Genomic DNA, 12,135 nt, shown 5'->3' with positions numbered 1-12,135 from the left:
GTCTTCCACTCCTAGGTACATACTCCAAGAGAATTGGAAGCAGAGACTCGAATAGAGACTCGCACAGCCGTGCGTTATTCGCAGAAGCCAAAAAAGCCGAAACTCAAGTATCCATCAACTGATGAACAGATACATGAAATGTGGTCCATCCATACAATGGATTATTATTCAGCCATGGAAAGGAAGGAAATCAGACACGTGCTACAATACAGATGAACCTTGGGAAAATATCATACTTAGTGCAATAAGTCAGACACAAAAGGACTGTGTGTGTGTGTGTATGTGTGTGCGCACGCACACGCACACACGCACCAAGATCTCACTTATCTGGAACAATTCTGTTCCATTGATGGCTCTGTTCCTTATCAACACCATACTCTTTCAATGACTATGTTTTAATAGCTGGTAGAGCAAATTCCTCCCTAACCTTCTGCTTTTCATCTCATGCAATGCTTTTCCAGGTAACACTTCAGAATAATTTTGTCAAAATTCGTTCCTCCTCATCCCATAAGAACCTGACTGGGGTATTGTCTGGAATTGTATTGCTTTTCTAGATTAACTGAGAAAGGAGGAACGGTATTGGGGCTCCCCACCAGCAATGTGGTTTGACCCTCTTTTTTCAGATTTTCTTTTGTGAGTTTCTTTTTTTTTTTTTTCTTTTAAAATTTTTTAACGTTTATTTATTTTTGAGACAGAGAGAGACAGAGTATGAACAGGGGAGGGGCAGAGAGAGAGGGAGACACAGAATCTGAAACAGGCTCCAGGCCCTGAGCTGTCAGCACAGAGCCCGACGCGGGGCTTGAACTCATGGACCGTGAGATCATGACCTGAGCTGAAGCCGGATGCCTAACCGACTGAGCCACCCAGGCGCCCCTCTTTTGTGAGTTTCAATACAGTTTGTGGTTTTTCTCTATTCAATCTCCCTGTGTTTCTTTTTTTTCCCCAGACATGATTGGTTTTTTGGGGGGTGGCAGGGAGAGGTATAATTGACATAAGTCCCTTGGGTTTGTGTAACTCTTGGATAGTTTGTGTTTTCTTCTACAACCAAAGCATGCCACTTCCTCCAGGAAGCCTTCCCTGACTTGCCCTACTTCAAACAAGTCACATGGTCCTACCTTTTATATACCAGGCCCCTACCCAGCCTCCGTGAAACTCAGAAGGGGGAAAGGAGGGTGCCTTTGGTGGGCACCTAGCAGCTGCCTGACCATTTCCACATTATTGCATTCAATCCTCACAACAATGTTATAGGACAGATTCCCACTCCCATTTTACAGCTGAGAGAATGAAGGCTCAGAAGGAGAAGCAGAGGGACGCCTGGGCGGCTCAGTCTGTTAAGTGTCTGACTTCAGCTCAGGTCATGAAATCACGGTTCATGGGTTCGGGCCCTGCGTTGGACTTGGTGCTGACCGCTCAGAGCCTGGAGCCTCCTTCGGGTTCTGTGTCTCCCTCCCTCTCTGCCCCTCCCCTGCTTGTGCTCTGTCTCTCAAAAATAAATAAACATTACCAAAAAAAAAAAAAAAAAAAGGAGAAGCAGACAGCCTGAGGTTATCAGAGCCAGGTCCCACACGCCTGCTCTGCCCTTCCTGGTCTTAAGGTTCCCAAGGCCTCCACTGCCTCTACCCCATCGTGCTCAGCCTGAGGTAAGTAAGTCACGCTCAGAACCGTGTAGCATTGGGGCGCCTGGGTGACTCAGTCAGTTGACTGTTGGACTTCTGGTTTGGGCTCAGGTAACGACCTCGCGGTTCCTGAGTTCCGTGAGTTCAAGCCCTGCATCAGGCTTGGGATTCTCTTTCCCTTTCTCTCTGCCCCTCCCTGTCTAAATAAATAAATGAATAAATAAACTTCAAAAAAATATTTTTTTAAAAAAGAAAACACTGCGTAGCGCTGAGGGCACAGGTAGAAACCTAACAGTCAAGCCCTCGAAGGGGCCTCCCCTCACCTGCTCCTATTACCTGTCTGGTGACTCAGTTCTGGGGAGCAGACACCACTGATTCACACGGGAGTCTGTCTCTGATTTACCCTGATACCTGGTAGGTGACGGTCCCAGCGTAATGCCTCACGGTGAAGATAGGAAGGGGCAGCTGGGGCTTGGCATAGCAGGGGTGACTGCCATGGTGATAGTGGCACTTCTGGAGGAAGGCGTGGTCTGTGGCCTGATAAGGGGGATGAGGTTTCCTCAGGCCTTTGCACGTGACGTCGCCCTGCCTGGACTGTGCATCCCTTCCGGGTCCATCAGTATTTGTGGAATGGCTGTACCACAGCCCTGAGGCTCGCCCTCTACCAGCTGGAGGCCTGAGGGACCCCTACAAGCCCCACATAGGCCCTGTGCAGTCGCCACCACCCTGCCCCTTCTGCAGCAAGGACTTGAAGAACCCCAGAGAGGTCAGGTATCTTGCTCAAGGTCACCCAGAGACAGGATTTGAACCTAGTTTGCCCACTGCCTTCCCAAGCTCTGCTGAGAGGCTATAGGCAGGGTTTCTGGACCCCATCACCTTTTTGCTCCTCTGGGAGACCCTGATGGCCTTGGCCTGGCCACTAGGGCCCCCACCTTGTCCTTACCACTGGGGGCTCACCTGGGACAGCCATGTCTGGGCATCCAGGATACTCAGGAGGCTGTGGGGCTGGTCTACGAGGAGGTCCAGGCAGGTCTCCCTCACAGGCTGGGGAACGGGCACCCAGGGCAGCAACTCTCGCTGACAGGCCTCCTGGGAACAGCCAGCACTGGGCCAGTCACAGGGCATGCCCACATTCATGGGGGAGCTCATCGGAGCCAGAGCAGGGGTGGCTCTCCCATTGTACAGATGAGTAAAATGAGGCCCAGGAAGGCTGAGATGGCCCACAGCAGGGGGTACTTTGGGGCAGGGCTCTCAGTTCAGCGCCCTTGGTTTCCCAAGGATGGCCTCTGCTCTGGGAATGCCTGGGTGCCCCCTCCCACCACCAGGCCCAGCTCCTCTTACCTCCTCCTGGGCCAGCAGCGTCTGCCTGGCGAAGAGCTGCAGGCGCTCGCTGGCAAGGTTATTGCACAGCTGTTCCAGGCCATTCACCCGCAGGGCCTAGGGGCATGTGGGCAGTGAGGTGGGCACCCACACGAGGTGGGGGCATGGGGCAGGTGCCGTGAGGGGCGGTACTGCACATGGGCCTGGTGTCCTTCATTCTCCTCCCAGAACTCAGGGAGGAGTGGTGCCCGGGGGCTGATGCTGCAGCCTCCAGGGTCAAGTCCAAAGGCCTAGGCACAGAGTGTGCCCACGCCTCAGTCCACACCCTTCCCTCTACCTCAGCACAACTGTGAGCCTCCAGGCCTCTGGTCACAGCCATCCTGTGGCCTGGAAGTTGCCTTTTCCTATGGCCCAGTAGCTCGCTGGCTCTCAGAATCCCACATCCTCATAAGCAGGGCCCCAGGCTGCTGCCTCCAAGAAACCTTCCAGCATTCCTCCCATAAGGATTACAGGCTCCTTCCTCTGTGCCCCCCAGCACTTCACTCACAAGCCCGGAAGAGGTCCCGCTCCATGCAGCTTTGTACAGAGAGCCCTGCCACGCTCTAACACACACACAAGAACCCACACTTGCCACAAACATCCCCTGCTCAGAGAGGGCATGGTCCCCCAGGGCACACTGGAGAGAGAGCAGGAGCAGAGAACAGTGCCCGACCAGCGAAAGAGGCCACCTCCTCTTGCCCAAGCCCCCTCCTCCCTGCTTGTGAAAACTCAGGGCCATTCAGGGCACTGTCCCTTTTCCTGCTCCTCTTGGTGCACAGGAGGTGAGACCCATCCTAGGGCCTGTGCCTTCCCGGCTGCCTTAGAGGCTCCTGTGAGACTCAGCAAGGCCGAGCAGGACAGAACTCTCCAGAAGCGATATCAGGGCTGGACCGAGCAGGGCAGAAAGGCCACACCCATGGATTATGTCCTGTCTCATGGCTAGGCAGGCAAGAGCTCACGAGTGCCACCCTCAGGGAGAGCTGACCCCAGAAATGATCAGGATGAGGTGGGCACCCGGTCCTGGGCCCCACCCCAAGGGGTGACCTCAAAGCCATAGACGTCCACGACGGTGACGGTGTCCATGCTCTCTCCCTCCCCGGGTGGTGCCAGCTGCGCGTTGGTCCTCCCCAGAAGCCAAGTGAAAAGCCGTGAATACAGGGCCTTGGCCAGGGCGTCCCTGTGGGCGTGGTGAGTGAGCCAGTGCAGTAGCGAGCTGGGCCCGGCTATGGCTCTCTCCCACCCCTGGGGCCACCTGGCATCAATGGCGCTTTCCACCGGCAAAGATCTGCAGACCCAGCCATAGGCTGTCTCCTGGAGGGCAGGGGAGGTAGGTATATGCAGAACATCAGGTCTGAGGCCCACGCCAAGCCTGCGGGTGGTGGGGGTTGGCCCTGCCTCCTGAGGAGCCCCGGGGCTCACCGTGACCTTCCTGGTGACAGCTCCCTCCAGGCGCTCTGGTGGCACCAGCAGCAGCCGGGCTGCCGTGTGGATCTCGGCCCAGCTGGACACAGCAGCCACCTCCTGGGACTCCCACTGGACAGAGAAGGGAGGGAACAGGAACAGCTCTGCGGGGGAATGGCCACATCCCACAGGTAGCTCCGGGCAGGTAGGAGCCGACTCTGGAGCCTGGGGGCCCTGAGTGCAAATCCTAATTTTACTTCCTCACTAGCTGGCTGGCTCTGGCAAGATTCTTTTCCTCTCTGAGCCTCCACTGTCTTATTGTTAAAGGGGAAACAATGACCCTAAGTTCCAGCGTTGTTGTGAGAACCGAATTAGAAAACAGATAGAGGGGCGCCTGGGTGGCTCAGTCAGTTAAGCGTCTGACTTCAGCTCAGGTCACGATCTCACGGTCCATGGGTTCGAGCCCCATGCGGGGCTCTGTGCTGACAGCTGGGAGCCTGGAGCCTGCTTTGGATTCTGTGTCTCCCGCTCTCTCTGCCCCTGCCCCGCTCATACTGTGTCTGTCCCTCTCTCTCTTTCTCTCTCTCTCAAAAATAAACATTCCCCTAAAACCAAGAGCACACTGTATATTAATCAATAAATTATATTAAAATAAATAAGCATTTAAAAACAATTAGAAAAAGAAAACAAATATATAAAGTGATTTAGATGGAGCCAGGTACATAGGAGCTACTCAGTTAGTGCAGGTCTCCCTTTCCAGGGTGGCAGCTTGGTGGCACTGGCACTTGCATAGACGACCCAGGTCTCTGTTCTCGCATCTACACAATGAACCCGCCTGCTTCCCAGGGCAGCCGTGAGGCCTGGAGGGAGGCCCACAGGTATTCGGTATCATGGCTGCCCTGACCGTGCAAACAAGCCGCGTCCAGACTGGCCTCTGGCCACAGCGGGGGCCCACCTCTGAAGAGGAGAAGCAGACGTTGCCCAGCTGCAGGATGGCGGCCAGCATGGCCCAGGCTGCGGTCAGCTCCTCAGGGCGCGTGACCAGCACCTGCAGGGCCTTCAGAAGTCCTTCGAAGTCCTGGGCATCATCCTTGCCCTGGAGCCTGCAGGCCTGGCCCTGCAGAGCACAGCAGGGGTGAGGGAGCAGGGGTGAGGGAGCAGGGGTGAGGGAGCAGGGGTGAGGGAGCAGGGGTGAGGGGGCAGGGCCTGACCGCCCATAGCTTCCCTCCACTCCAGCCACTCCTTAGACCCCTGCTCCCAGACCTTTCCCCAGGCAAGCCCCGCCCCCACCTGGTTCAGGTAGTAGTAGGTCTCCGGCCCTTGTAGGGAGAGCTGCTCCCGTGCCACAGGGTCCAGCCCCGCCAGCAACTCGTAAAAAACATGGAAGCTCCGCTCAGCCTGGGCCTTGGGGAGAAGGACTGGCTTAGGGGGAGCAGGGCTCTGGTCCTGTGCCTCAGGGGAGCAAGGACAAGCCCTGGGAAAGGCAGGGATGCAGGGTGGGGGGCAAGGGGGTTAGCAACCACACTCCCTGCATGGCCCCTCTCCCTCTCCCACTCTGGGAAGCTGGAGAGAGGCGAGCAGCAGCACGGGTCTTACCTGAAACACCACCCTCGAGGCCTCCAGCAGATAATGTGACACAGAAGCTCCCACGATGACCCCACTGTGGGCACGGAACAGTGGGCAGGGGGTGCCCAGGGTGCATGTGACCCAGGGGCCCTGCTCAGAACGGGACCCACTATGGGCTGGACCCAAGGGCAGCAGCCTCTGGTTCCCAGTAAAGGGAACTGATCGTGGGTGCCCCCCTGTGCCCACCAGGACCCCCTTAACTCACCGCTGCAGGCAGAGACGCAAGACCTGGCCGAAGCGACTGGCGTTTGCATTGAGGACTGTTTTGGCGTGGCCAAAGCTGCGAAGCATCAGCAGCACACCGTCCAGCTGCATGGGGGAGGGGCACTCAAGTATCCCCAGGAGTGGTAGCCGCGTCCATGATCAGGCGTCCCAGCTGAGGATACTTTGTGCCTAGGGGCTGTGCTCGTCCTTGGAGAGGGTCAGTCCCACCCCACCTCACCCTGCCCTCCAGGAGGCAATGCCTGGGGCTGCCCCCAAGGAGAAGCCAGAGGCCTGAAGACCGCCCACCTGGCCCAAAGGAGAAGGATGGTTCCTCTTGGACCCTGGGAAATGCCCAGCTGCCTCTCACCTGACATCTTCTGTCCCTTGTTTGCTCCTGCTCCAGGCTGCTTAGGAATTGCACAATCTTTTTGGCAGCTTCTGTCTTCCCTGAGCCACTGTGCCCACTGTGGGAGGGAGGGGCTGACAGGGTTTTCAGGAAGGGGCACACAGGACACCCCATGGAGCCCAGGAACTGGGGCATGCCCACCTGAAAGTGATTCCCACCCCCGGAAATGTGGAAAGGTAGACCCAGGGCATGGAGACCAAGGAGAAGGATGATGCCAAGAGGCCACAGCCAAGGGGCACGTGCGGTGACTTCAGCCAGGAGCACAGCCCTTACAAAGTCCAGCGGTGCCACCCAGCGGGGCACCAGGCCAGCAGCTTCAAATGCAGACCCCACGTCCCTGCCTCCCAGCCCTCAGAGTGGCCCGTGGGTTCAGCAGGGCCCCACTGCTCACCCAAGGAGAATGCATGTGCCCTGCCCAGTGCTCTGAGACAGGCGATAGGCTGACGCCACGATGGCGAAGATGTGTCTGAGGGAAGAGGGTGGGAGCAAATGAGGTTGCCTGAGATGGGCATTTGGGCCCTCCTACATGTAGGCAGGACATGCCCTCGGTCCCCAGGATCTCAATCAGTGGCACATGCTGGGGCTTAGCCGCCCAGGGGGTGAGCAGAGGGTTGATGGGGGCAAAGGCACGTACGGGGTGGTGTTAAGGGCCTTCTTGGGGTGGTAGCTGGCCAGGACCTCAGCTGAGAAGAGAGGCAGGGGCCGGCGGGGGTTCAGGGAGAGCAGAAAGGGTCCCCCAAAGGTCTGGGGGAAAAAACAGATGCTGTCGTCACAGCATGTAGGAAGCAGGGGCTACAAATGGAGTGGGGCTGCTGTGCTCCCCAGCCCAGCCCCCCAGCCCCCCTGCTCTGCAGGTCCCCAGAGAGGGTTCAGCACCCAGCCCAGGGAGGAGAAGGAAGGAGAAGTTCTGGAAGTGCCAGAGAGTCCTCTGATCCCAGGGGACAGGCAATCCCAGCCCACCCACCCTCCCCAGGTGCCCCCGTACGTAGATTCGGCCCAGATGAAACCTCTTCTTGAGGCACAGCAGCACAGAGCTGTTACACACTGGTCTGTGGGGACAGCAGGAGGGAGAGGCAGGGAATGGGGGTGGGGTGGGCAGAAGGAGGTCTTAGGTTAGCACTGTAACCGATGGAGAGATACTTTGGGCAAGTCGTGCATCCTCCCTGAGCCCCCGACCATAACACAGGGGTGTGGCTGCTCAGTGAGTTACCCGCTCCATGGGGGCTACAAGCAGGGCCAGGCCGCTGACCCAGAGGGCGGCTTTGTGCCAGTCAGAGAAGAAAGTCCCAGGCGGGGGCACCTGATTTTCACCCCTCGCCCGCCTCTTCCCGCGGGAAGACCTTTTGTAAGTTACAATACCGTCTAAGGATACAATTTATAAAAATGGAGGTAGGGGTGACAAATGAGAACTCTGACCCAGACAGGACAGGTTTGGAATTGCGCCTGCTCACCGCAGCCGAGCCAGGTCGTCCGTGTCTTCCAGGCCTTCCGCAAGGCTCCTGCCCTCCGCTCCCAGGGAGGGCGGTACCTCCAGGCCCGGCCCGAGGCTCAGCTCCAGGTCCCTCTCCAGCGCCTCCTCAGCCTCATCTTCTGGCACCCACCGCCCCCTCGGAGGCCCGCAGGGGCCCGGGCTTCTCTCCCACCGCAGGTGGGTCTCCAAGGTGAGTCGAGGCAGCAGCGCGTCGTCGGTGTCAAGTCCGGGGTCCTCGCGGGGTTCCGAGCTCTGAGTCCAGTGGACCGGAGCCTCGGCCTCCAAGGTTTCCGGCCCCGCTTCACTGCTGGAGCCGCTCTCGTCCAGTGGGGGCTCGTCGCGGGGAGCAGGGCCGAGGAGAGAGCCCCGGCGGGGCCCGGCCACACTTTCTCCACTCGCCCTGCGCCCCTCCCTGTCCCCCGAAGCCCCTTCACAAGGCCAAACGCGTCCCCCCCGGGCTGGGGCGTCCGCGGACGCTTCCTCTGAGCTCCGACTGCTCGACTCCCTCCCGGTCCTGTGCCTCCTGGGGAACACGACCGCGAACTTGGGATCCGGAGTCCGGTCCTCATCCTCAGAAGGGTCCTCGGGAGCTGGGCTCTTCGAAGGCTGTGGGGAGCTCGAGCCGCCGCCAGGGGGAGGCCTGGGCCGCGCCCCCAGTCTCGCTACGCCCGCCAGGCGCAGCGCGAGACTGCGCCTCGGTCCCGGCCTGCGGCCCCGCCCCCCGGCCGCCCGCGACCCCCGCCCCCCGGCCCTCGCCCTCGGGCCGCCGCAGCCGCAGCCAAAGCCACCGCAGCAGACCCAGGGCGCGCGCCACGCGCCGCAGCCGCTCTTTAAGGCCGGCGCGGCGGGGAGCCGAAGCGGCGGCCTGGGGAGCGGGGCCTGCCGGGGATTTCGCGCGGAGCCTGCGGAGCGCCACGAGGGCGGCCAGCGGCGCTGGGTCCCGGGGCCCGTCTCCCCCTCCAGCCCCAGATTCGCTCTCACCTGCCGCCACTTGCACCTCCCCCACCGCCTTTCCGACCTGGAGGCGCCGAGTCCCGGAGGCCTCGGCTCTTCCCGGCTCGGCGCCCTGCGACTCAGCCTCCGGCCGCGCCTCGCTGTTTCTTGTGTCCCGGGCCAGCCCGGGGTCCCGAGAAGCCCTCGAGCTCCGGGGGACGCACTCTGGGCTGCCCTCGAGGGGGCTGGGGGCCTTGGGTTTTTCGCCCGGCCTAGTCTCTTCGGCTTCGGTGGCCTGGCTCGCCGTTCCTGGGGCTGTCCGTGGGCCCCCTCCAGGTCCGGCCCCCTCCAGACTCGATTCCGTGTCTGTCCCGGAGTCTTCCTTCTCTCCCTGGGGTCCCACCCCCGACGGCCCTTCCCGGCTCCGGGGTTCAGCGCTGCCCCCGCCGTCGCTGCTGGGGCGTTCGCCGGGTTCCAGCTCTGGCTCCGACTCGGTTTGGGTGTCTCTCGGGACCGTGTCCTTTTGCTCCGGCTTGGGTCGCAGCTCTGGGGCCCCAGTGCTCTGGCTGTCGCTCTCCTGGGCCTCGCGGGCTTCGCTGTCCGGGCAAGAGCTGCCCCCGTCTCCACCCGACGTGTCCCCATGCAGGCTCCGAGTCTCCCGGCAGCCCTGCCGAGCCGAGGGTCCCCGCCCTTTTCCTCTCCTCCTGCGGCGGCAGAGCTCACTCGTTGTCCCTTCTCGGGAGAGACTCTCTTTCTCCAGGCGCCCGCCACGGTCCTCCCGGGGCTCGCGGCTCTCCTTAGATCCGCGTCCCCGCCGCCGCGCACTGCCTAGTCTCCCCTGGGCCTCTGCTGGCGGCCCAGCCCCTGACCGTCTGCAGCCGCCGTTCTGCTCTGCGGTGGGCTTCCGGCGGCCAGCGTGGGTCCTGTGGCTTCCCGCAGTGACCGGTTCCAAGACCGGTCTGGTCCTTCGGGCCTTACCGCGACCCTGTCCGCTTTCCTGGCTGGGTGCGCAGTGGGCGCTGCCCGACCGGGACTCCTGCTCCCCTGCGACCGGCCTCCTGGGGCCCTCCTGGCGCTGGGACGCTTTGCCCTTGCTCCCACCCATGGCAGGCCCAGTGAAGAGGGGCTTCTCGGAGTCTCTGTCCTCGCCCTGAAGACCTTAGCCCGCAGTGCCCTCAGCTCTTGGCAGCACCCACACCCGTTCTGCTCTGGCTCTACTGGCAGTCTACCCCCTGGGGGCTCCAGCCTTACTCAAGAGCATTAATTATGCAGTTGGCCGCGGGGTCCTGACCCCTTAGACCAACAAAGGAGTGGAGGCCGCCCAGGAAAGAGGAGACGCTTCAGCATCAAAGGCCGAGGACGGGGCAACTGTGCCACCTGGGAGGCACTGCCAGCCAGGCCAGCCTGGCACTGTGCCAAGCTGCAGGGACCTACGTGCTCTGCTCCCCTTTCACTGTTTGCCCCCCTTTCAATGAGCCTGTCTGGATCATCATCCTGGGGACTCTAAGGGATACCCACTCTCCTTCCTTCGTCCCCTTGGCCTCAATAGTATCAGCAAAGAGCTAACATTTCAGGGCTTATTATATGCCAGCCACTGTTTTAAACACTTTGCTATGGAGTCATTTAATTCTTGGAAGCATGCTAAGAGGTGGGTGCCCTAAGGATTCCCGTTTTATGGCTGATGCGACTGAGGCACACAGCCAAGTGTCAGTGGTGGTCAGAGGTGGGACGCCAACCCGGGCAGTCTGGCTCCCAAGGCCCGCTGGAGAACAGGTGTGAGGGGCTACCATCAGCAGTAAACTTGACTTTCGTTGGCCCACTACAACGTATCTGATGTATCTCCAATCTCTTGCCTTCCTGGTGCCCTCCTCTCTGCCCTATTGATCCAGGCCGGGGCCTGTAGCTCACTCAGTTCCGTGGGTGTGGCCAGCTGTCTTCCCAGAGCCTCCCAGGGAGAGGGGACTCTCCCTCCAAGCCCAGCTTTCACCTCTGGCTCCCACTTTCCCCATTCTTTCCTTCACCTGCTTTGCTCCTCCAGTCTGTGTGAGTCCTCCTCTGACCATGCTCCACTCTCCCTCCCTCCCTCCGGAACCGTCTACTCCTCTCCCGGCCCCTACCACCAGCCACCGGCCCCTACCACCAGCCACCGTAACTTGGTAACTTTCACCTCCTTTGGTTGGGTGTTAAGGTGCCGAGCGATTTTACAGACTCTCATTTAATCCTTACCACCCTCTGAGGCAGGCCCTATGATTATGCCCTGTTTTATAGGTAAGTAAACTAGAGCACAAGAGTGAGGTCATCTGCCCAAGGTCGCACAGTCGGTCACAGGTGAAGCCAGTGTTTGAGGACTGGGTCTGCCTGACTTCCAAGTCTAAGTGAACACTTAAGTCTCCCACCTGTCGATGTCGAAGACCCTCAGATCCAAGTCTGTAGACCATGTGCCCAGCTGCCTGTGGTACATCGGCAGGGCCCTTGGTGTCAGCAGTGACCTCTGCCACTCACCTTCTCCATCTGGCAGTGGCCCTGGTCAACCCAACCCCTCAGTATCTCCATTTGGCCACTATGGCCACCTCCCCCTGGACAGAAGCTGCAGGGCCCTCCAACCTCCCTCCATGCCGGCTGAGCTTCCATTAATCCACTTTCTAGACAGTGCCAAACTCTTCCACTTGTGCACACCTATCTATAAAAATTGTTGATCTCACACTCCCAATAGAATATTTTCCTAGAACCAAAACAGGCGAACAACCAACATTAGTTAATACTTTGTAGCCCAAAGTACTTAAGGCAATGCTCATCCTGAATGAGGGCAGAGGTAAATCCATTTTCAGAGTCTTGATACTTGTGTGTGTGTGTGTGTGTGTGTGTGTGTGTGTGTGTGTGTGTGTGTGTGTGTAGCTGTCCAGCTCTCCAGAAAGACTGAGGACCGAGTGCCAGTCCAGGATATACACAAGGCTTAATTTCTTTTATGATAAAAATAAAGATCCTGTGCATTCTAGCATGTTCTCCCTGACCCTGAGAGAGGGTCACCCCCGTCATGAAACCCTGAACCTCGTGGACTCCCATGAACCTCACAACAGATCGTGAGGGGGTACTCTTATCATCCCGTTCCCCCAGAAAAA

At 59.3% G+C, this 12,135-nt stretch overlaps 1 protein-coding gene across 1 annotated transcript in view; it reads right to left on the bottom strand.

Annotated features, from left to right (window-relative positions):
- The window catches only part of MYO15B (myosin XVB), a 31,990-nt gene extending 21,869 nt beyond the window's left edge, over positions 1 to 10,121 (bottom strand). Inside the window, exons 1-16 of the mRNA XM_042914507.1 lie at positions 8,834 to 10,121; positions 8,064 to 8,796; positions 7,598 to 7,661; positions 7,247 to 7,356; positions 7,002 to 7,078; positions 6,574 to 6,680; positions 6,208 to 6,311; positions 5,973 to 6,036; positions 5,667 to 5,780; positions 5,332 to 5,493; positions 4,395 to 4,508; positions 4,228 to 4,286; positions 4,020 to 4,152; positions 2,958 to 3,053; positions 2,574 to 2,705; positions 2,028 to 2,153 (exon numbers count right to left, since the gene is read on the bottom strand). Of these exons, the coding sequence (XP_042770441.1) occupies positions 2,028 to 2,153; positions 2,574 to 2,705; positions 2,958 to 3,053; positions 4,020 to 4,152; positions 4,228 to 4,286; positions 4,395 to 4,508; positions 5,332 to 5,493; positions 5,667 to 5,780; positions 5,973 to 6,036; positions 6,208 to 6,311; positions 6,574 to 6,680; positions 7,002 to 7,078; positions 7,247 to 7,356; positions 7,598 to 7,661; positions 8,064 to 8,796; positions 8,834 to 10,121 (3,483 nt within the window). The remainder of the gene's footprint in view (positions 1 to 2,027; positions 2,154 to 2,573; positions 2,706 to 2,957; positions 3,054 to 4,019; positions 4,153 to 4,227; positions 4,287 to 4,394; positions 4,509 to 5,331; positions 5,494 to 5,666; positions 5,781 to 5,972; positions 6,037 to 6,207; positions 6,312 to 6,573; positions 6,681 to 7,001; positions 7,079 to 7,246; positions 7,357 to 7,597; positions 7,662 to 8,063; positions 8,797 to 8,833) is intronic.
- Positions 10,122 to 12,135: the final 2,014 nt, after the last annotated feature.

Source organism: Panthera leo, chromosome E1 (genome assembly GCF_018350215.1).
Source record: "Panthera leo isolate Ple1 chromosome E1, P.leo_Ple1_pat1.1, whole genome shotgun sequence".
Taxonomy (NCBI): domain Eukaryota; kingdom Metazoa; phylum Chordata; class Mammalia; order Carnivora; family Felidae; genus Panthera; species Panthera leo.
Note: the sequence above shows the minus strand (reverse complement) of the source record. Positions and strands in the feature narration are given on the sequence as shown.